At 63.6% G+C, this 23,396-nt stretch overlaps 1 protein-coding gene across 1 annotated transcript in view; it reads left to right on the top strand.

The window, feature by feature from the left end:
• LOC111146581 (adhesion G protein-coupled receptor B1) overlaps positions 1-11,764 on the top strand; it is a 63,587-nt gene extending 51,823 nt beyond the window's left edge. The window contains 8 exon segments of the mRNA XM_022502194.1: positions 2,068-2,239; positions 4,864-4,959; positions 6,507-6,546; positions 8,558-9,069; positions 9,071-9,241; positions 10,341-10,376; positions 10,501-10,605; positions 11,159-11,764. Of these exon segments, the coding sequence (XP_022357902.1) occupies positions 2,068-2,239; positions 4,864-4,959; positions 6,507-6,546; positions 8,558-9,069; positions 9,071-9,241; positions 10,341-10,376; positions 10,501-10,605; positions 11,159-11,356 (1,330 nt within the window). The 3' untranslated portion in view covers positions 11,357-11,764.
• Positions 11,765-23,396: the final 11,632 nt, after the last annotated feature.

The following is a 23,396-nucleotide window of genomic DNA, read 5'->3' as shown; positions in this document are numbered from 1 at the left end:
GTGGGTGTGCGGACACTGCTGCCCCATGGCGGCTGCAGGTTCGGGGCAGGTCGGGTCGCTTGAGGCAGAAAGCTGTGTGGGGAGGGCCGGCCAGGACGAGGCGTGGGGGACACGTACTGTGTGCTCTGCCCTGTGACAGGCCTGTCGTGAGAGCCGGGGGACATTCCCCGAGAGGCTCTGCCCCACCTGCCCCCCACCGCTCCCACCTACCTCTCACCCCACCATAGGGGCGTTGGACTTTCCAAAGGGCCAGGTGGTCCCACTGCCCCGGGCCTCCCTGCCAGCTCCCCTGAACCCCCGTCCCCCCCGGGCCTGCACCTGCTCTTCTGCGCGGCCCTTTGCCCCGGCAGAACCCACAGAGGCTGGGCTGCAGGAACTGAAGTGATTCCCGGGTCCCCTGGCCCCAGCCATCTGCTACCAGCCTCAGGCCGTGGGTGTCCCGCCTCAGGCCCCAGGCCCCAGGCCCCAAGGAGCGTGACTCCCAGTAGGATGAGACTTCCCTGGGAGAAGCCTCGCCCTGTTCTCCTGCTCCGAGTACGGCCAGAGAAGGTCTGCTTCGGAAGGGAGGACAGAGACGAGGGAGGCCCACCTGCCATGGGGAGCCATAGAGACTTGGGGTTGGGGAGGTCGGTGTGCGTAGCTGTGGAGGGCCGGCTTCCTGGGCCTCCACCCTAGGAGGCGAGGTGAGGCGGGTCTGTGACGTCTCATTCAGAAGCTCCTGTGAGGGCTTCAAGGCAACTCCTGGCTCTGACTTGAGCCCCCCCGGGAACCTGGCCAGGGAGCTGTGCTGGAGCAGAAATGGGGCTGGGGCCAGGATGGGGACCTGGGTCCTGGCACAAGGAAGAGGGGAGGGAATGGGAGGGGAGGGGGACGGAGGGGGAGGAGGCGGGCCTGTCTTCCCTGCCCATGCCCAGGCCGGACAGACAGGGTGCAGAAGACAAGGGCACAGTTCTGGGGAGGGCCCTGCCCCCGCCCCCTGACTAAGGTCCTGCTGGTTCGGGGGTCCTTCTCCAAGCTGGACTCGAGGTCCTTGGAGCCTTTCTCCTATCGGGCCTGTGTCCGTGCCCCCCCCCCGCCCCCAGCTCCTTCTTATGGCCCGGGCCCCGCCCGATGTTCCTGTACCCCTCCCCCCGCCCACTCCCTGCTTCTCCTGCCCCACCCACTCCTGCTTCTGTCCTGTAAGGAGGAGAGTCGGTGGTCCTGACCTCAGCCCCCACCCCGGTGATGACAGGGGCCCCTGCGAGCCGTCCCAAACACTGGAGGTCGTCATGGTGGCGAGGGTGGGGTCAGGCACATTTCCCAGACAACTGCCACACACCAGCCGTCCTGCCGGAGCCATCTGCCCTCAGCACGCGCTTCAAGGACTCGGCACGGTGACAGCGCCGTCCGGCAGAGGCAGGCTCAGAGCCGCCACAGCGTAGCCCATGGTGGCGAAGGGAGGCACTGGGCGGCAGAGGGCAGTGCCTGCCTCAGGCACTCCTGGAGGCCGCTCTCACCTGGGGACCAGCAGAGCAGGGCCTGCCAAGAGCTGAAGCGCCCGTGGGTCTCTGTTTGTGTCTCTGCCTCCCCCTCCCCTCTCCGTCTGGCCATGTCTGTCTGTCTGTTCCCTCTGTCCTCCTGGAGCAGCTCTCTGGTCCTCTGTGTTTCTCTCCCCATCTCTGTTCAGAGCTCAGAGGCCTGGCCGAACAGCCCCCTTCACAGCCATCTTAGAGTTGGGGCCCTGATCCCCTGGCAGCGGGGGTGGCACAGAGAGCCCGGGGAGCTGGACGCAGGAGGGGCCGTGGCCCCCCAGCTCCCGCCTCCAGTGGGCATCCCTCCTGTGTCCTCCTGGACAGTTAGGAACCTGGGTGTCCCCGAGAGGTCCCTCCCTCCCCGCTGCCCAGCCTCCGGGGACCACGCTCAGAGGCTCCAGCTGCTGGGCTGGTTGGGGCAGGACTCTGCTCCCCAGGAGGGACCGCCAGGACCGCAGGGGAGAGGGGGGAGAGGAGGTGAAGTCCAGCAGGGGTGGGGGGCGGAGAGGGCGGCCAGGGCCAGCCCTGACGCAGCCACCTGCTGCGCTGTCCCCAGGGCCTCGCTGTGGAGCTCCTGCGTGGTGCTGCCGCTGCTGGCGCTGACCTGGATGTCGGCCGTGCTCGCTGTCACCGACCGCCGCTCCGCCCTCTTCCAGATCCTGTTCGCCGTCTTCGACTCGCTGGAGGGTTTTGTCATCGTGATGGTCCACTGCATCTTGCGCAGAGAGGTGGGTACCCCTGGGGCCACTGCGGGCCACACCTGAGTGCGGGCCCCAAGGCTGCGCCGGCACACGGTCCCCGGCTGCCGTGGACAGTGGCTCCTAGTGTCTGTCCTTCTTCCTGAAGATGCCCCCTGCACCCCTGGAAGGCTTGGGCAGTGAGGGGGACTCTGTCCTCCTAGGTCTTTGGGACCCGGAGCCCTGGAGACATGTGCAGCTTTCAGCAGAGCTGAGCCCCCGTCCTGAATGGGAGCAAGGGAGGGCCATCAGCCACCTGTCCCCACGGCCGGCTGCCTGTGACAGCAGCTAAGGTCCGGGACCTGCTCCCCTCTCAGGAGGGTTGAAATGTGGAGAAATGTGCTCTTGGCATGGACAGGAGAGGGGCCGTCGTGAGGCTGAAGGGGCCGGAGTGGGTGGGGGGCGGACCCGCGGAATTACCTTCCTTTCCCTTTGGAACCTCCTAGAAAGATAGCAAAGTGATTGGAGAGCACTGAGATTTGAAAAGATGAGGAGAACAGGAGAAGGGTTTGTAGTGAACCGTGGGTTTTTGGGGAGAGAAGGACAAGGGGCCATGAGCCCAGTCCACCAGAGGAAGAAGCTGGGTCCACAGCTGGCAGTCGGGGAGGCCGGGCAGCTGCTGTGTCAGACCCCAAAGCCAGAGCACTTCTAGAAGGGGCTCCCGGCCCCCTGGGACGTCCAGGGAAGAATGCTGTGGACGGCTGGCGGTCCACTTCAGGGGCAGCTCAGCCCCATCCTGAGCTGGCAGCCCTGTCCCCACCCGGCATCCCCCACATGTAGCCCCACTGTCCCAGGTGGGGCCCTGGTCTGGGGGCACCCTGTCCCCTGAGGACCCCGGGCAGGGGGAGAGGTGACGGGAGGACAAGAAGCCCTCGTTTTTGGTGTTGGGACGGCCCCATTGACAAGCTCCTGCATGTAAATGCCGGGGTGGCCGTGAGCATCCCCTCTGAGATCCGGAGAGCCTGTGCCCAGAAAGTCAGATCCTTGCAGCCACGGGCCCCCGACATGGCCTGAGCCGGCATTCGAAGAAAGAGGGAGAGGCTGCCAGCCCCGGCCCCACGTGTGCCTGGCCCCGGCCGTGTTGACTCACGGTCTTGCTTCTCACTGTGGCTTCGGTGGGGTGGGGTGGGGCCAGACGTCACCGTCTCCCCAGGTGCGAAGGCCCCGCCTGTGGCCCTCAGCTGCCCTTGGCTGCCCAGCTTCTGGAGACGGCAGGTTACCAAGAAGGAACATCTGAGAATAGGAGGGAGTTTGTAGGAATTTAAAACCCGGGAACAGAAGTGGGACTGTCCGGAGCGGGGATCCACGCGGGGGAGGGTCAGGTGCCCCAGAGACACGATTTGCCAGGAGGGCTGGACTTCCCCATCAGCCTCTCTCATCTCCCGGGTCACACACGCGGGGTCTGGGCTAGGGACCCTGTGGGCAGGGAAGAGTCGGGAGAGGGCCTCCGTCCTCTGGCCTCTGTAGGCGGGACTTCAGGGGGCCACTAAGGAAGACAGGCTGGGAGGGGGCCGGCAGGGGCGATGCCAGGCAGCTACAGCCCGCGCAGTGGGCACGGAACATTTGGGAGGCGGATGAGTAAGGTGGTCATCTGAGTCTTCTGGGGGGAATGGAGGAGGTGAGGCTGACCGGGTGGCCTTCCTGGAGGAGGAGGCCACGAGGCACTTGGGGAGACCATCTGCTTATCGTGCCAGTGGAGAAAGTGCTTTCCCTTTGCCGTCTCCTGGACGGTGGCCTGCCTCCGCTGGGCACGCGGTAGGTGCGTGAGATGTTTGCTAGGCTGTCAGTGAGTGCACGCACGGGAGGAAGGCGCACCTGACAGGAGGCCCAGTGGCTTGGCGGGTGCCTGCGGCCCCGGAGCCAGTGAGACCCCAGCACCGCCTCTCATCAGCTGTGTGGCTGCGGGGAGTGGGGACAGGTCCCCAGGTCTGTGCTGGGTCTAGGTCTGGGAGCCCAGGACCCCCAGCGTACCCTCCTCCCAGAGCTCCCCCGCTCACTCCAGAGGCCTCCTCCAGGAACCCCTCCATGCTTTCGCCGCCCCTGTGCCTCCCCTGTTCCCTTTGCACATCATGGCCATGAAGGGGCAGCTTCTTGAGGGCGGGCACTGCTCGCCGCTCCGCCCAGCACCCAGAGCACTTGGCGGCAGAGAAGGGGCAGACTTCGCTACTTGCTCGCGCTGACCAGCCCTGCCTGTCCTCTCTGGACAAGCTCTGTGCTGGCTGCTTGGGTGGCCCCTTTCTGAAGAGCCCGTGGACATAACGTGTGAGACCTTCCTCGATGGAGCGTGCCCCACAGACGTGCTGTGCCCCCCAAGGGCCCTTGTGGACGCTCGGGTGTCTCCAGGGGGTGAGGCGGGGCCCTGGGCTTGCCTGGACGGCATGGACCCCGGTGCCCTCCACAGCCTGACGGCAGGTCCGTTAGACAGACTCCAGCCGGGAGGGCTGTGGCACGTTTCTGGGGGGTCGTAAGAGGGACCTGCAAGAGGGAAGGGAGGCAGGGCCCAGCACACAGGCTCCCCTCGCGGAGACAGCTCGTGCTGCTCGCCCTGGCCTTACCCCCGACTCACAAGGCCGCAGTCAGGGACTGCCATGGACCACTCTGCTCTCTCCCCCCAGGTCCAGGACGCCGTGAAGTGCCGCGTGGTGGACCGGCAGGAGGAGGGCAACGGGGACTCGGGGGGCTCCTTCCAGAACGGCCACGCCCAGCTCATGGTAGGGCTCCGAGCGTGCGTGCCCCAGTGCTGCCTCCCTGTGCTGCTCTGGGCTCCGGCGGCCCCTGGGAAGAGCTCCGAGCCCAGTGTGAGGCTGGGGACACTGAGGCTCACCAAGGTGACATCCCCGGCCCGGGGTCTGGGGCGGGCAGGACCCAGACGATAAGGGTGGGGGGGGGCTGGTGTCGGCTCACCCTCACCCCCGCTACCACAGTGTGCTTGCCTGGATGCCAGCCTCCGTGGGCCGTCGCCTCAGCGGCTGCCCCCCCCACACCTCCCACGCCCCCTCATTGCCCTCCAGCCTGGCAGGGATGAGGCTGGGCTCCCTCCGTCTCCATCTGGGGGACCAGCCTGGGCTGTGCACGTACCCTGCCCCCACCGTGGCCTTGTTCCCAGCCAGGTCCCTCCAGCATCGCACCTGCCGTTCAGCCTGAGGCACGGCGTGGCCCTCCCACCCCACTGCCTGCCTCGTGGGTATCCGCTAAGATACCACCTCCAGGAAGTCCTCCCTGACCCCCCAGTCCTGCTCCTGCCGGCAGGCCTCCCATTCAGGTCCTGGTGGTGCCCGGGTTGGATTCTCCACGCTGTAACTGGGGGCCTGGCGGGCAGGAGCTGCTGACTCAGGCCTTGGGGTGCCCAGCCTCCTCAGGGGGGCTGTGAGCGTCCCAGGCAGGGCCTCAGCAGAGGCCAGCCGATGGACCTGCGGAGGCTACTTGGATCCTCAGGGGTGAGGGCAGGGGTCCCAGACTCCCAGGCACTGCTCCCGGCCTGACCTCTGACCTCAGACTTTGAAGTCTTCCCAGAAGCCCACCTCTGCGTTTGCGCAGAGGGAACCTCCAGGTCTGAGACAAGGGCCCAGACCTGCAGCCCGCCCCGAGAAGGCCACGCCCCGGCCCGTGGTGCCCAGGCCGGGGTGCTCCGCCCACCAGGCGCTCTGAGGCCGGGGACTGGTTGCCCACTCCCACTGGCGGGGCTCCTAGGTCGGGATGGGGCACACGCTCTAGCAGGGCCTCCAGATCAAGGGACGGCCGGTGTCACCCGGGCACCGACGGCCGTGTCCGAAGCCCGTTCTGCCTCTCTGGCCAGCCGGCCTCCATTTGCTCATCCCCAGGGCCTGTGCTGAGGACTACAGGTGACACGGGGCAGGCCCCACAGCTGCACACCAGCAGGCGACGGGCTGGGCCGCAGGGGCCCCAGCGTGAGACACTTTGCGCCCCCCACCCCATCGGGGGATATGAGGGACAGAGCGAGGAGGTCTTGGGCTGGAGTCCCAGGGAGCCAGCGACTGGGGGAGACTGAGGCAGAGGCGTGAGAGTGTGAGGGAGCTGCCATGGGACTGGCCCCCCATTGCCCAGCTAAGCTACAGACGCCCGGGGGGAGCTCCCACGCACGCATACACACACACACGCACACACTCACACACTCACACACGCCTCCGAGGTATAGCTCAGCTCCACTGTTTCCCGCCAGCCTGCAGGCGGCGTGGTGCGGGTAGCAGCCCAGCTGCTCGCTCGCGGGCCCTCACCCCACCCCGCCTCTGTCTTGCAGACTGACTTCGAGAAGGACGTGGATCTGGCCTGTAGATCAGGTGAGCGCCTGCCAGGTGAGAGCGACAGGTGGCCCTCGCCTGGGTCCACTTGCTTCTTCTTTTCTCTGTCCGTCTATCTGTTCATTTGTCTGTCCTCATCCTACCACGGCCTGCCCCAGCCCATGCAGGGAGGCGGGATCAGCCCTGCCCAGCTGGCGGGGACGCTGCCCTGAAGGCCTGGTCTGCACAGCGCCCACCTCAGCCTGGGCCCGCACCCGCCACTTCCTGCCTCCCCACCTGAGGCCCTGGCCGGCCGCAGGCCCCATCTGTGGAAACCGGTCCTGGAGCTCTGGCTCAGCAGGGGTGAGGCCCACGCTATGCAGGGCAGAGCTCTTAGCCCCTGGGGCAGGCGTGGACCCCCTGCGCGGGGCCTGGCCCTGTCCTCTCCCCGCCGTGCCCCTTGCCTCAGCAGCCACACACACACTCCTGTTTTTTGCTTTCCACGCTCTTGGGAGGGGCCATGAGGCTGGGCAAGCTGTGTGAGACAGGAGCTGCCCGCCTCCGCCCTGTCACCCACCTCGCCGCCCACCCCTGCTGCCCTCCCTCGGGGCCCACACTCTGTGTCGTCTTCATGTCTCCATCCCCACTAACCCCACGGAGGAGGCTTGGGCATGCTTTCAGAATGGGGGTGGGGGGACGGCAGCGGGAGTGGGGGGAGAGCACAGAGAAGGACCTACCACTGGACCCTAGGCTAGCACTGAGTTTTCTGGAAGCAAATGGAAAAAGGGACTCAATTGCCCAATGAGAGGGAGCCCCTCAAGGGTCCTTGTCCTGGGAGCCAGGCGTCTGGCTGAGGGACAGGCAGTATCTTCCAGAACTGTGGAGACCCAGCCGGCCACAACTGCCTTGAATCCGTCAGAGAGAGTCTAAAGACAGCCATGGAGGCGGGGGCTGGGACGGCCCTAGGCTGGGAGTGTCAGCTACTGCCAGGTCGACCCAGGACGGCTTCCTGGAGGAGGTGGCCTTTGGTTGGGTTGAGTGAGGAACTGGACAGAATGGTCTTCCATCTCCTGTCTTGGTCTTATGTAGTCTAGGCAGCTGTCCTGAGAGGTGACCCCGAGACTCACGGGCCTTCAGAGGCTGGGGTCCAGCCCTGTCCGGTGGTCCTGACCTCTCTGAGCCTCTGATTTCTTCCTCATCAGTCATCTGGCCCAGCGGGGCCTGTGGCCTCTCAAGTAGCTAGTGGTTGGGGGTGAGGGGCACACCGGGGGGGCTGGGGATCTAGAGGAGTCTGGAGGTAGGGCTGAGAGCGTGCAAACCTGCGCCTGGATCTGAGCGGGGAGGCGCGTCCTGGGTCCATGGGGCTTAGTGCGCGCTCAGGAGGACCGAGCTGGGAGGCTGTGTGCCCACAGGGCGGCAGGTGACAGGTAGCGCCGCGGGTGTGCGGGGCTGGGCAGGGGTGTGGCCAGCAAAGAGAGGGCCCTGCGGTCACAGCAGGCTTTCGGGGACGGGCCCTGAGGGGGGCCCGGGTGCAGAGCTGGGCCCAGTAGCTCTGTGCTCTCTGCTGGCCCGGGAGGCTGAATTGATTGGTAGGGGCGAGGTGGGTGGTGGACCCACGGGAGCCCGGCTCGGAGGTCATGCGGCCCCCTCCCCTGCAGCTGAGCAGAAGTGCGACAGCTAGGCATCTGGGGCAAGGCACCCCAGGAGCACCTCCCCCTCCACGAGGAGCTGTGTCCCTGCACTTCCAAGACACGTGGGCTGGCTGCGGGGTCCTCAGGGGCTCCTGGCTGCCAGGAGAGCAGTGTGTGGGTGGCGGTCACTTGTCCTCCTGTCTGTGGGGGCAGGCAGAAGCACCACATCTTCCAGCCTCATTAGAAATGGCAGAGGAAGCTGGGCTGCCGTGGCACCAGACAGCACGCGGCAGGCCCCCACTGACCAGGGCCGGGGCGGCCTGCGGGGCGTGGGCGCCGGGAACCGCAGCTCCAGAGCCGTCAGAGGGCACGCGCCCGGTTGGGTCTGGCCGGGGCACCCTTGAGGCCACCCTGACCCCCACCCCCGCCTCGCCCCACAGTGCTGAACAAGGACATCGCGGCCTGCCGGACGGCCACGATCACCGGCACGCTCAAGCGGCCATCGCTGCCCGAGGAGGAGAAGCTGAAGGTAGCCCACGCCAAGGTGCCCCCCACCAACTTCAACAGCCTGCCCGCCAACGTGTCCAAGCTGCACCTGCACGGCTCACCCCGCTGCCCGGGCGGCCCCCTGCCCGACTTCCCCAACCACTCCCTGACCCTCAAGAAGGACAGGGCGCCCAAGTCCTCCTTTGCCGGCGACGGGGACATCTTCAAGAAGCTGGACTCGGAGCTGAGCCGGGCCCAGGAGAAGGCCCTGGACACCAGCTACGTCATCCTGCCCACGGCCACGGCCACGCTGCGGCCCAAGCCGCCGGAGGAAGCCAAGCACAGCATCCACCTAGACCAGATGCCCCAGACCCGCCTCATCCACCTCAGCATGGCCCCCGACGCCAGCCTCCCGGCCCGCAGCCCACCCACCCGCCAGCCTCCGGGCGCCGGGCCCCCGGAGGCCCCCCCCCGCCCAGCCCCCGCCGCCGCCGCCCCCCCCACCCCCCCCCCCCACCCTGGAGCCCGCACCCCCCAGCCTGGGGGAGCCTGGGGAGCCCGCGGCCCACCCGGGGCCTAGCTCGGGGGCCGGGACCAGGAACGAGAACGTCTCCACCTTGTCCGTGAGCTCCCTGGAGGTGAGGGCGGCCCGGGGACCTGGGGGGGGGGGGTAGGCAGGGGGGCAGGGTGTGCTGTGGGCGCTCCTGGTTTGGGTGCACACGGCCCAGCCAGTGGGGCCCACGGCCAGTGCTAGGAAGTCCAGGCCTGGGAATGCTGGGGACCAGCATCCCGGCTCCCTGCTGCTGGCAGGTGTCCCTTGACAAGAAGGGGGACAAGCTGGCTGCTGACGGGGCGTCCCCTAGGACCCCCCTCCGCCCGCCCACCGTCCTCTTTCTGTCCTCTAGCCACGCTGCCCCTCGTCCTGCTGGGCCCTCGTGACAGGGAGCTCCCGGCCTCTGCCGAAACAGGGGCCTCCCTCACTGCAGAGGCCACCAAGCTGGGCACGAGTCAGCTCAAGTCTAGCCCATCCCGCGCCTGCGGTCAGAGCAGCGAGTCCCTCCACAGAACAACCTGAAGCCTAGACTTGACCCCGAGCGCCCCCCAGCCTGTGCAACATGGGGTCAGAGCCTGGAGCGGGAAGCACTGCCCAGCGCCCTCAGGGAGCCCCACCCTCCCTAGGCCATGCTCCCACCTCCTGGTTCACGGCCTCTGGGGCCTCTCAGCTGGGCCACTGGCCTGCGTCCCATGCTGTTCATCCCTGGGCGCACGTCGTGGGCAGGCTGAGCCAGAGACCCTTGCCCAGCGCCGGCCCTAGCCTGGAGGCCAGAGGTGGCCTGGAGGACAGTCCAGCTCCTCTGATCTGGGACAGAAAGTGGTGAGGAGGTTCTGTAGGCTGACCCTCACTTTAGCCCTGGAATACCAGAGCCCTAGGTTGTCATAGAACCGAGAGCCTCCTCGTGATGGTCACTGCCCTCTGGGGCCCCGCCTCCTGTCCAGCATCTTCCTGGCCGGGCCCCTGCTGTCTAAGGCAGCAGGGGGCCCACAAAGGGCCTGAGAACAGCAGCTTCAGGGCTCACAGAGGCGTGACCCCAGGGCTCGGGCAAGTCCCCAAGAGGAGGCCTGGGGCGAGGGGGTCCCTGGTCTCCCCCATCTTCAGGCAAGGAGAGGTCGGGACCTGTGGCCTGGGAGGTTTTAGGGAACTGCTTGCAAACGCGCACGAACCCCTTCTCCCCACAGCGGCGGAAATCACGGTACGCGGAACTGGATTTCGAGGTGGGTCCTGGCATCCCCTCCCCCACATGGCCAGGCCAGGTGCTCTGAACCCCTCCAGCAGGCAGGGAGGGGCGGGGCAGCACCCCTTTTCCGGGCTCAGGCTTCGCCCCCTCCCACCCTGCAGAAAATCATGCACACGCGGAAACGGCACCAGGACCTGTTCCAGGACCTAAACCGAAAGCTGCAGCACGCCGAGAAGGACAAGGAGGCCCTGGGCCCGGACAGCAAGGTCTGGGGGGGCAGGGCCCTGGGCGCTGTGGGGGGCAGCACAGGATGGGGCATGCTGTGCGAGAGCCTATACGTAAGGCTGTCTCCTGCCTTTCTTCTTCCCGTCCTTCTCATTCATTCATTCTTTCCTGCGACCTTTCCCAGATGCTGGCCTGACCCAGCCCATGCTAGACTCTGGAGGGCAGGACAAGCCCATGGGCCTTTCTGGGCAGGAGGGAGGGTACACTGGCTTCTGGGGATGCTTGTCTGGAGGGGTAGGTGGTGCACTAGCTCCTGGGGGCCCGTCTGGAGGGGGAGGGGTAGGCGGTCCACTGGGGAGTAGTCTGGCACCTCCTGAGGAAAGCCACGGTCCAGGGAGCGGTTTCGGGCAGGTGCCTTTCACAGCAGGCTGTCGCCCCCCACACCGGACCCCATAGCGGGAGGCTCTCTGCTCCTGGCCGGCCGCTCTCTCAGTCTCCTTCCCCTGTTCTGACTCTGCCTTCTTTCCCCCTCGCTCCCTCCGGTCTCATCTTGCTCTGCGGCCCCTCCGTCCACCACCGCCGATCGGCCAGCAGCCGGAGAAGCAGCAGACGCCCAACAAGCGGCCCTGGGAGAGCCTTCGGAAAGCCCACGGGACGCCCGCGTGGGTGAAGAAGGAGCTGGAGCCACTGCCACCGTCCCCGCTGGAGCTGCGGAGCGTGGAGTGGGAGAAGTCGGGCGCCACAATCCCGCTGGTGGGCCAGGACATCATCGACCTCCAGACTGAGGTCTGAGCAGGTGGGCGGCGGCCACGCACCGGGCCACGAGGAGGGATGCTGCTCTGCCCGCTCCTGCCACAGGACGGGCTCAGACGTGCTCTCGGGCTGCGGGCCAGACCCGCGTCCTGGCCTCAGGGCGCTCGGACGGCGGCCAGGTGGAGGCCCGCAGTGCTGGGACCAGAGCCAGACGGGACAGGAGGCGCCGGCGGCCCGGGGGGGCGGGCACAGGGCTCCGGAGGCCGGAAGGTGCCTCAGACTCTGCCCTTCTCCAGCCCAGCCCCGGCAGGCGGGCGGGCGGGCCGCGGCGGACGGTGGCCGGCCCGAGCGTGGCCAGCATCCCCAAGAGGCCTGCCTTGCTGCCGCAGCAGAGGACCAGCCCGCTTGGCCCAGCTGGCCTGGCACCATTTTTTAGACACCCTACCCCTCGGGAAGCAGCCAGCCCCCCCCCCCACCTTTCCAGGGCCCGGGGCCCCTCCCCAGACCCAGGTGGAGAGCACAGTCCTCTCTCTTACCTGCGCCCACCCCAGGGGCAGGACTAGAAGCCCACTCCGGGAAGAGCAGGGGTGGGGAATCTATTTTTTCTCTCCTTTTCTTTTCTTCAATAAAAAGAATTAAAAACCCACGTCCCGTCTGTGTGTGGCCTCTCTCTGCAGCCCACGCCACAGCCCCATGGACTTTCCACCCCTGTCCCCTGCCTGGGTGTCAGGAGCCCATGCTGTGTGGACCTTGACGTCCAGGCCTGAGATCATGCGGCCGCCAAGGGCACTGTGGGAACGCTGATGGGGACCCCCCGATGCTGGGCCCCCTTGTTCTCCACCGCAGACCTTTAGACCCACAGGAGCCGTTGGTGTGGGACTTCCCTGTGCTGGTGCCATCTCCAGGGGAACAGTCTGGGACTGGGGCAGAGGACGTGGACGGAGGGAGGGAGCCTTGGGCGTCGGCGGCCCCCCTCCTTCCAGCCGGCCTTGATCCGCCCGGGATCTCCTCCAAGCCCTCCACCTACTGCCTCACCCTGGCCCATGCACCTGCCTCTTGGTCCTGGGGCAGGCGTGAGGGACAAATGTGGACATGCCCAGAGCCGCGCCCCCCGCCCATCCAGCCCAGCCTTCTGCCACCTCCCAGCTTGGCGGGTGGCCCACAGCTTGACCAGTTTCTGAGCCTGGACTTGGAGATGCTCCGTCTCGTTCTGAGAGCGGAAATGCCTGCCTCGCCCGCGTGCTTCCAGCAGGGGGCGGCCTGAGCCCACGCCGGGAGCCTGACTGGGCGCTGTGAGGCCGGAGGGCGGCCGGTGAGCCAGGCTCCTCCCCCGGCTGCGCTTCCCATCGTGGGCTGCAGGGGGGCCGTTTGCACCCCGAGATGACGGCCCCCGACCATGTCACCCAAGGTGAACACAACGCCCGGCTCCCAGAAGGTTGGGGGGAGCTGCCCAGTGAGGGTTCCCACGGCGCTCCGGACCGCCTTGGGTGGTGACCACAAGTGGCCGAGGATGGAGAGGGACCGCTGGTGACCAGGCGTGACTGCTGGGGACCGAGGGACCGCAAGTACCAGGAGAGTGGACAGCCAGGAGGGGATGGCACAGCACGCAGCTGCGGTCCGGGGCGCTGTGAAATGCCCCCTTGGGAGAGACTGGACAGCGAAACCCGCCCCCACGGGGGCTTGTTAAAGTCCATACGACCGCGGATGCGCCCACACTCCGTCAAGTGCGGCGTCTCCCCCCACACCCCCCACCCGTCTTCCCCACCCCCTGCAGCCCGTGCGCCCCCCACCCGGAGAGGCCTCGGACTCCAACCCCACCGGCCTGGGGGTGCAGAGCAGGGCGGGGGCCTGTGCCGGCTCCCTCGTCCCCGCTGATGCTGAAGGAAGCCAGAAGGCCCGGGGACTGGGGTCCAGGTGCAGACTGTCCTGGTGAGGGGAACACGGAGCACAGGGCTCCCCGCTGCCCTTGGGAAGTGACCTGACCTCCCCTGCCCTGCTCACAAGCACCACAGAAAACCTAGAAAAAACAACAAACCAGGCGCCCGGCCTGGCTCCCAGCCTGCAGTGGGCGTGGCTCAGCGCTGCGACCCTCGGCTCAGGCTCCCCTCCGTCCTGCTCCTCTGTCCTGCTCGTCCCGCTCCCCCGGAGGGCTGAGTCCTTCCAGGAGAAGCCACACCCTCTGTCCTGCCCAGGCCCCACATTCCCAGCCGTTCAGTGCTCCACGGCCACCTGGCACGGGGACAGCGCCCAGAAACCCCGGTCCTCTCGGCCACCCAGGGTGCAGGAAGCCAGCCTGGAACGTCCAGGCCCGGTGTTCCCTGCGCCGGTCTGTCTCCACTGCTTTCTGCCGTGAGCCCCGCGGGGCACAGCTCCAGGCCAGCAACCACCGTGTGCCCAGAGCTCGTCTCTGTGTGGCCCTCTGTGTCCATCCAGCTGTCTCAGGGCTGGACAGGCAGGGTCCGACACCCTCTCCAGAGGAGGAAATGGAGGTTCACGTGTCTGAGTGATGCTCCCCTGCGGGGCGGGTAGTGAGCCCAGCTCCCCAGCCCTAATCTCAGGACGCTCCCGTCCGTGGGGGAGGCCACCGAAGGGCAGCCGTGGGCTTCCCTCTACTGTTCCCTCCACCACAAGCCACTCCTTTCCCTGGACCTTGTTTTTCTCATCATCTCCACACCTTTGTCCCTGGGCTGTCCTCCTCGGAACCCTGGGACTGCCTCCTGGGCCTCCCTTCCCCTGCAGCCAGCAGGACCACTGTGCCCTGCCAATGGGGCTGGCGATGGCAGCGATCACCACAGGGGCGGGCACGTGGGCAGCTGAAGCTGGTGGGGACACTTTTGTGGCTGGAGCTCGTGGTGCTGTTGGTGGCGGGGAGGGATCCTGGTGCTGGTGGTGGTGCCTCCGGGACGGCAAGGGGAGTGTCTCCACAGATGGGAGGAGCACCTGGACAGGGCGGACAGAGGGAGGGTGGAAGAAGGAAGGGTGCAGGAGGACAATGACAAGGGCCTGAGTCTCCTGGGGGGCAGGTGCACTGGAGGCGGCCACCCTCCAGTTACCCAGGCAGGCAGCTCCTGCACCCCTGCATGGAGTGGCCCTTCCTCTGGGCGGGTGGGGACTCTTGGAAAAGCCTTCACGCCCACCCCCACCCCCCCCAAGGCCTCCCGGGCCCAGCTGCCCAGCCAGCAGCAAGCATGGGCCATCAGGAAGTCCCTCTTCCTGTCTAACTCCTGGCCAGCCACAGTAGGAGAGGCTCCTGTCCCCAGCCATGCAATGGGGCCACCCCACAGCACCCTTGGGCTCCTTCGGGCCCCGTTCGAGGGGAAGGACCCATCTCAGGCTCCCATCACCTCCCCAGCCCTGCATCCCACACGGGCTTGCCTCCACAGGGAAGCAAATCCTCAGGGAGCCTCACGCTCATTCCAGGGCTACGTTCCGGAACCTTCCCCGAGCTGGGAGTGCCCTCCTGGCTCTGCTGCACCCACCCCACCCCCTGGGACCTCCTCCTCAACCTGGAGCTCTGTCTGGGGAATGTGGGGCCTGTGCGGCTCCCCTGAGCTGACCAGCCAGCCAGCACCCCCCCTGAGCTGCCTCCCACTGCCCTGGGGGTTACCACGCGGCCCTTTCCTGGGGCACCTGCAGGGCTGTCAGCAGCATCCGCCCTTGGCTCAGGCCATGACCTCCGGGCCGTGGGACCAGGTGCTGCTCAGCGGGGAGGCTGCTTCTCCCTCTGCCCCTTGCCCTGCTTGTGTTCCCTGTCTCTCTCTCAAATAAATAAGATCTTAAAAAAAAAAATCCTGGGGTCCCTGCCTGCCACCCCTGCCCCCACCCCTGCAGAGGTCGTACCCTAGGCCCTGGGAAGGGTGCCACGGCCCTGCAAGGACAGGCTGGCACGCTGGTCAGGACCGGAGGACCGGCCCTGGCCTCCCCTGCGCTACTGCTCTGCCACTGCCTGCCGGAGACCGAGGGAACTCAGACCTCCTGCAGAGCGGGGGGCCCCAGCTGGGGCACCTCTCCCCTCACTGGGGTGTCCCACGGCACTGGCCAGGTCCGCTTGGAGTGGCCCACGGGGGCAGGGACAAAGGTGGGCGGGGGAAGGGTGTCTCTGAAAAGCTCAGGACGTGCCAGTCGCGGCCCCACCCGGAACTGCCTCCAAATAAGGCAGAGCCGGAAGCCCTGAGACAGTCACTGCTCACGTCAGCTCCCAGCTGCGCGGCTCTAGAACCTTCCCTTCCAGCCGGGCCAGCCCCCAGCCCGGCCCCAGGGGTCTCCCCAAGACGGTGGTCAGGGCCGGGGCTGGCCATGGGGCAGGGGTCCCGGGAGCGCCCTGTGGACCACAGCTCTTTGGACAAAGAGTAAAGAAGTTACAGTCACAGAATCTAACACTGACTCGTCTAGAAACTTCCATTTACATGTGTGGGATCAAGGATGATCCGGTTCAGACCCCTTCCCCCAAATCCCAGAAGGCGGAAGTGCGGGGCCCCTGAGGAAACGAGGGTGGGCTCCGTGTGCTACCCCCTGGCACCCCTGGGCATCCCAGGGAGAGGGCACCCTGACGATGGGGGGCAGCTTGGAGCCCTGCTCTGACCAGGTGCAGGCGCAGGCGTCCCCAGCTGTCCCAGGAAGGCAGGGGAGGTGTTGCTGGACGCAATATGGCTCTCTGCGAACACCATATGGAGGCAGCCCCGGGAGGGGAGCCGGGAAGAGGCAGGACACAGCACCCCCACCCTTGCAGCCTCCCCCCTCCACTGCCGGGAGTTCCCTGGGAGGCAGCTGGCGGATGGGGTGGGCTGCAAGTCAGGTTCCGGGATGGTGCCCTGCCTGTGACCTCAGGGGGCCTGTCCCCTCACCCAGGAAGGGGAGTCGAGAAGGGAGGCAGCTGACAGACTCCACCCCAGGCCCTCTAATCCTCGCGGATGGGTGAGAGTGTGTTTTGGGGGGACCAGGTGGCAGAATAGGAAAGAGAAGGGATAGAGTGGGGGGGGCCCTTCACAGAGGAGAGATGGGGACACAGCCGGTGACAGTGCCTGGAGAGCCCGAGCAGGGATGGGACTCCCCGCCAAGGCTTCCTGGAGAAGTGGGTCAGGCTGAGCCTGGAGGTCAGTGGGGTGGCCGATAGGCACCCAGGCAGGCAGCCCGAACCCAGGCTTGAGGCTGTGGGGGGCTGGAGACTCCAGCAGGGGCGCACCCAGAAAGGGGAGCTCCTACTCAGGGCCCATCCTGGGGGGACTCCTGGGACCAGGTGGGCTTTGGCCCACCCCAGGTCACCAACAAGTCAGCAGGAGAGAGGCATGGCCAGGGTCACACAGCTGGGAGGGCTGCATGGCCAGACCTAGGAGCCCACACCCCGTCGCAGCCCCAGCCCGGCCCCCATCCGTCCCCAGCAGGCTCTGCCCACGGCTGCCAGTCGCTTCCTGACGTCACCTTGCTGGAGCCTCCGGTCCCAGCCCTGCCTCCAGCTCTGAGTCTCTCTAGAGTCACCATGCATCCTGCATCAGGTTTTGGTGTAGGGGTCTGGTCCCCTTCAGACTAGGGGCCACCCAAACCCCAGAATGCACAAGATCTCTGTCCCTCTGACAGCTGAGAGGGTCCCTGGGGACTGAGCCCCACCAGACCATGCTTGGGGAGGGTGTGCAGACCCCCTTCACCTACTCTGGGCCCAAGTCCAGGCATGGAGCCACGGGTGGACAAGGGGGACAGTGGGGTGAGCCAAGCCGGCAGGACAGAGAGAGGCAACAGCAGAGGCTAGGCCGGGGTCCAGGCCTGGCAGTGGAAGCATATGCCAAGGGCAGCTCTGGGCTGCCAGAGACCACAGGAGAGGGGATTCCTGGCGGGGCCGAGGCAGGATCTGAGCGGCACAGGATGACCAGTCAGGGTCTGGCACTGGTGCGGGGCAGATGCGCGGCGACCACCAGCATCGCTAACAGCCTGCCGGACCACCCGGGGCAGATGGGTTATTGCCCCCCCGCCCCCCCGCTCCCATTCCCCTGAGACACAGAGAGGGTGAGGGACTTGCCCATGTTGCCAAGGAGCTCAGGCTTCCGCGGCGACCACAGCCCCCCAACCAGGCCTCGTCGTGCTTCCTTACGCGGATGTGCAGGCTTTCTACTTCCTCACTCCCTTCTAGTGTGTTACCTCTTCTTAGAAATCCATCTATTTCAACCAAGTTTTCCAATGTGTTGGGAAGAGATCCTCACAACAGTCTCATCGCTTTTTTGGTTTCGAAGGGGTCGTCGGGCCCCCTCTGCACCGGGCCTTCACTTTGTGTGACTTTCTCTCTTTCGACATCTTGTCCGCCGTTGGGAAGAACAGACTGTTCACTCTGTGGGCCCACGTCTCTCCCCTCTCGCTAATTCCTGCCCTCATCTGAGTCAATCTCCTTCCTTTGGGGTTTTTAACGAACAAAAATAATTCCTGAAGCTCGATGCTTGTCACATTGACTTCTAGCTTCCAACTCTTACCCAAGTCTCCAGGCTACACATGTCCCTCAAGGTGCTGCTTTAGCTGCACCTTACAAGGCTCCGTGTGTATCATGTGTATTGCTTCTGCCGTCGTGCAGTTTCAATGGTTTCTATTTATTTAGTTATTTGGGGGAGGCGTGCGGGTGGGGGGAGGGGCAGAGGGAGCGGGAGAGAGAGGACCTTGAGCAGGTTCACACCCAGCGTGGGGCTGGAAATGGGGCTCCGTCTCATGACCCTGAGACTACGACCTGAGCCAAAATCAAGAGTCGGATGCTTAACTGACTGACCCACCCAGGTGCCCCCCGTTTTAGTGGTTTTTAAAATTTCCATCATGGTTACTTTCTTTGACATGTTATAGGATCTAAAAGTCCTAAATCATGGAAATTTTCAAACCCACCTTTTTGTGATTTCCCTTGTAATTATGCTGTCATAGAATCTAGTCTTTAGGAGACCTGCTGGTATGTACCAATTTGGGGGGAAAAAAGTATTCCATACGTATTTTCTTTTTCTTTTTCTTTTTTTTTTAAGATTTTATTTATTAATTTGACAGAGCAATCACAAGTAGGCAGAGAGGCAGGCAGAGAGAGAGGGGGAAGCAGGCTCCCCGCTGAGCAGAGAGCCCTGATGCGGGACTCGATCCCAGGACCCTGGGATCATGACCTGAGCCGAAGGCAGAGGTTTTAACCCACTGAGCCACCCAGGCGCCCCCACATGTATTTTCTAATTGCTGAGCACACAGTCATCTCTGCGGCCATCCCACGAAGGCTGTCATCCGTCGCTCCCATCTGCCGTCTGTCCAATCATTCCGTCTCTGCGTGACCAAGAGTTGAAAAAGATGCACTGAAAATCCCCACATCATGATAGGAGACTGGTTTTCTTTCTGGAGTTCTGGCAAAGTTTGCTTTGCTCACATGTCCCTTTATAAGGGGAACAGAGTTTAGAACTAATACACCTTCCCAATCAAATCTTTTATTCTTTTGAAGTGACCCTCTCTCTGTGTAATACTGTCTTTATCTTTTGACTTAGTCTCTTCTTTGATGCTAATATAAACACCCTAACTATCCTTTATTAAGCAGTATTTAAATCCCACCAGAGAATCTCTGTCTTGCTTTGGCTTCAGTCACACTGTGCGTAACCACGGCTGTGTGGGCGCGTTCCTTGTCTCCCAGTGTTCTGTACGTGTCCTGCTGCTACGGCACTTCTAAAGTCCTCTTCCTTGATTGCTGAAATAATTGCATTTTTACATATTCATTTTTAATCCATCCCTGGTCCAGAAACCAGACAGGCTCTGCTCCTCTTCCGCTTACCTTAGAAACGTGACCCGCTATTCAACTTGATAAGGTCTGAAATTTATCAAAATATTAACACCCTTTTCAAACACTGCAAGGACCTCTGTGCATTTTAACCATTCTCGTTGGACTTACGTGGTCTATTATTGTAGCTCTGTGTTTTTAAACTCCATATATCAGACATTATTTTTCAAAAACAGGCAGTATTGGGTTGAATTCACTTATATGCTGAGCAGTAACTTTTCTCTACATTTAAGTGGGTTCTGCACCCGATTCTGACTGATGGGTCTGTGCTGGGGTGGCCTCCCCACCACCAAGTGATTCTCCAGTTCTCAGTGGACCCTGACTGGGTGTCCTCTCAGCTCTGACATGACCTGGAGACGGCATCAGACCCCACGAGTGGAAGGCTCCGCCCCACAAGACGCCCCACCTCAGACGCCAACCACAAGTCCAGCTTGTGACTTTTCTTCTGACCCACCAGCTACAGATCGGAGGTTCCCACACCCGCCTCCCCCTGCCATGGGTTTGATTCATTTGCTAGAGTGGCTCACGGAACTCAGAGAACATCTCATTCCTGGATCGCGGGTTTATTGTAAGAGCAGCTAACCCAGGAGCAGCCAGACAGCAGCGACCACCACCCCCGGCGAGGGGAAGGGTGCCGAGCTCCCATGCTCTCTCTGGGCCTGCCACTCTCCCAGAACCCCGACCTGTTCACCAACCTGGAAGCTCTTGGAAGCTTCGGGGTGCTAAAGGTTTTGTTACACTAATAATAGCTAATACACTACTACTACTACACTAATAATAGCTCAGTGCTATCTCCAACCCCTCCTCTCCCCAGAGGTCAGGTGGTGGGACTGAAAATCCTAACCCTCTAATCCCAGGGTGATTCCCTGGGCCACCAGCCCCATCTCCCCAGGGAGGCCCAAAAGTCATTTCATTAACATAATAAAAGAGGCCTTTCGGGTTCTCCTGTCTTCGGAAACTCCAAGGTTTTAGCAGTTCTGCCCCAGAAAGGAGGACCGAGACCAGATCTGGGCTTCCTCTAAAGCACACCAATCCGCCTGACATGCCCCGTGAAGCTTCCTTTTTCCTGCGTGCGTTCTCCGGAGGTCCTTGCAGTCGGCGGACCGTGATGAGCTCTCTTCTGCCAAAGGCGAGGACTGGGCCGCCCCTGCTCCGCGCCCCCCCCCACCCCCGTGCCCACCGCAGGCCCATTCCTGTTTCTTTCTTCCCTGGTGTCCCCACAGCCCTCCCACCAGTCCGTAAACAACTACTCTAATTTAATGTGTCTTTTTGTTGGTAAGTGCATTTGGGGGGAAAAAAGTTTCTGGGTTTGGCGTCGTTTTTTTTTTTTTTTTTTTTTTTTTTTGTCTTTTTGAAATAGTTTTAGGCGTGTGGAAGATTTGCAAAAGTAGCGCCGCGGTTCCATGCGCCCTCCACGAGCTTCCTCAGATGGTAACATCTTATAGAACCGTGGGACACTTATCAGAGATTTTAAATGCCTTTAAATTATATTATACATCTCATTCTGTGTTTTACTTTCTCCCCCAAGCCCTTTATTAAAAAAAGACCCTTCTGGGGTGCCTGGGTGGCTCCGTGGGTTAAAGCCTCTGCCTTCGGCTTAGGTTATGATCTCGGGGTCCTGGGATCGAGCCCCGCATCGGGCTCTCTGCTCAGTGGGGAGCCTGCTTCCCCCTCTCTCTCTCTCTGCCTCTCTGCCCACTTGTGATCTCTGTCAAATGAATAAATAAAATCAGTTTTTAAAAAAGACCCTTCTGGGTTGCTGGGTGTGTATCTGGCCCGTTACTCCACTTTCCTTTTTCGTCACATGATTTAGTTTAGTTTTAAAAACCCTCCTGAGCGTGTACCCCGATGACCAGAAGCTCCACGTCCTGACCCCCCCCACCCCAGTTCGTGGTGTCACATACCAATGTCCGTGCTGGAAGCTTCCACGTTTTAGTCCACGTTACTGACGGGTGATCCAGGCCCGGTTACGACTCACCCGTCTGAGCATTTGAGGAGTTTATGGGGTGTGGACCCCACAGAGTCCCTGCCGGGGCCCGGTGTGGTGGCGGACAGAGAGCCGCTGGCCTTCCGGCTGGTTCTAGGGCTCCGTCCGGGCTGCTGGTGGGGGTGGGGGGCAGTGGGCCCCGCGGGCGCAGCCCCTGCTGGTGGCGCCTCACCTTTCCCTGGCGGCTCTGGCCAAACACAAGCACCAAACTTGAAAGAAGTCGTGCGTCTGCCCTTTCCTCTCCTGGGCGGTGTCTTCCAGATCCAACACTCACACTTGCTCCTCAGGCCCAGCACCCCCGGACTTGCTCCCGGCCGGTCTGGAATTCTAGAAGCTCTAGAGCTCGGGTCTTACAATAAGCTTTGGGGCCATCTGAGCGCATGTGTGTGCTGGTGCGAGGGCTCGTCGGGGTTTTTTTTTTTTTTTCTTTATCGAACGTGGATGTTCCGTTATCCCAGCACCGCCTTTTGGGAAGACCACGGTTCTCCCACAGAGGCACTTGCTCTCTGCCGGACGTCGGTCAGCTCTCTCCGGCTGGGTCTTTTCCGGGTCCCTCTCTGTTCTCCTGACCCGTCTGTGCCTTCTCTGGCCAATACCGCCCTGCCCTGACGTGCTACTCCTTTCCTGTCTTCGATGGCCCTACTGAGAGGCTCTGTCTTCTGCCCGTCATGCATCTCTGAGGCACAGGGACCATCATTGGTGGAAAGTCTTTGGTGGTTCCTGCCTGCGAGTCCCCTTTCCCGCCCTGTACCCCGCATGGAGGTGTCTGCGTTTCTGCACCGGTCAAGGCCACGTGGGCTGCACCCCGGCCACGTGGGCACCTGGTTGTGAGGCTCTATGTCCTCCTGAGACCCCATGAGGAGCCCGGATTCAGGGGCTTGTGTAGACCATGAGACAGGCGAGGTTTGTGCTGCCAGCCCCACCTTCTGGGAACACTGGCCCTACCAGCGGGGTTTAAACCCTTTCCCCCACGTGATTTAGGTCCGTGTGTGTGGGCACAAGTGGCAAGTGCGGGACCAGAGCGGGTCCACCCCTTGGAGCAATTCTGAAATCGCGTGCGTGCTGGTTAGGGTTGCACACAAACGTGCCCAGGTCGGGGGGAGCCCCCATACACACGCCACTCCACGGCCCGCGCACCCAAACTCCCTCCTCCATGAGGTTTCCTGAGGCGTCCTGGCTTTTGGAGTCCTTCGCACCCGCCTGGATTCCGGCTCGGACGTCGGGACTGAGGCTTGATACCCACTGTGCACCTTCTCTACCAGGTTCCGTCCCCCACCAAGTGCCACAACAGTAGAAAGAGAAACACAGATGCGCGCGGCAACTCCTCCCCACACCGTCCCTGGCCAAGGAGTCTGAGCCACCAGCTGGGACACGGCCACCTCCTGGGGCCTGGAGTAGAGAACAGAAAACAAGGCAATTCCCATCCTTTTTCTGGTCACATTAGGAGCCCCCCATCTCCAGCTCTTGCACCGGCTCAACACACGCAGGCCTGGACTGGTCTTCAAGTCCAGCCAGGAGACTCCAGGGAGGAAACCGGGACACTTCCCGCCAGCTCGGGGCTCCTCCGCGTTCCACACTCCACGGGCCACGTTCCCAAAGTCCACAGGGCACTGCCGCATGCGCGGCGTCTGGGAAGTCCAGCCACGCTCGGCGGACAGGCCGGGCAGAGGAGGCGGACTCCCATCGCGCCCAGAACCAGAACCGAGTCTGACCTGCTTCCTCCGGCTGTCTCGCGGCAACCCGTGGCCTCTGCCCCCGTAGTTCATTCGCCCACTTGCACATGATTGTGCCAGGCTCCGCTCTGGTGCGCGTCCTTCTGCACCTGCGCGAGAGCTGCTGTCTTCCGTGAAGGCGGAGGGGACGCGGGGTCGTTGGACACGTGCCATCAGAGGGCTGCCCACCAGGTCTGCACCCGCGGGCACCCTTGGGACGCACCGGCTCTCAGACCTGCATGTTCTCCCCATCGCCAGGCAGCAGCTCGCGGGTTCACATCTGTCCGACGGGAAGGTATCGGGCAGAGCGTCTTTCCGTTTAACGCGCGTTTCCCGAATGAGGGGTGGATGTCTGTCTGCGTCTTTCCAAACACCTGCTGGCTTTCAGGTCCCCCTACGTGCACTCCCGCTTCCATCTGGGGCCTGTGCTTCTGTGGGGTGCTGCCTCGTCCCGACTGGTCTGTGTGCTCTAGATGACAGCGTCAGCTGCGGCGAGCCCCCCGGGGCTCCAGCGATCTCTTTGCTTTGCCCCCAGCGCCCTTCAGGGCACATGAGGCCCCGCTCCAGGGGTGCGTCCTGCCTTCCCTTCTGCAGGGCGGTGTAATCGAATAC

This window comes from Enhydra lutris, unplaced genomic scaffold (genome assembly GCF_002288905.1).
Source record: "Enhydra lutris kenyoni isolate GAN:26980312 unplaced genomic scaffold, ASM228890v2 scaffoldscaffold14, whole genome shotgun sequence".
In the NCBI taxonomy this organism is placed as follows: domain Eukaryota; kingdom Metazoa; phylum Chordata; class Mammalia; order Carnivora; family Mustelidae; genus Enhydra; species Enhydra lutris.
Note: the sequence above shows the minus strand (reverse complement) of the source record. Positions and strands in the feature narration are given on the sequence as shown.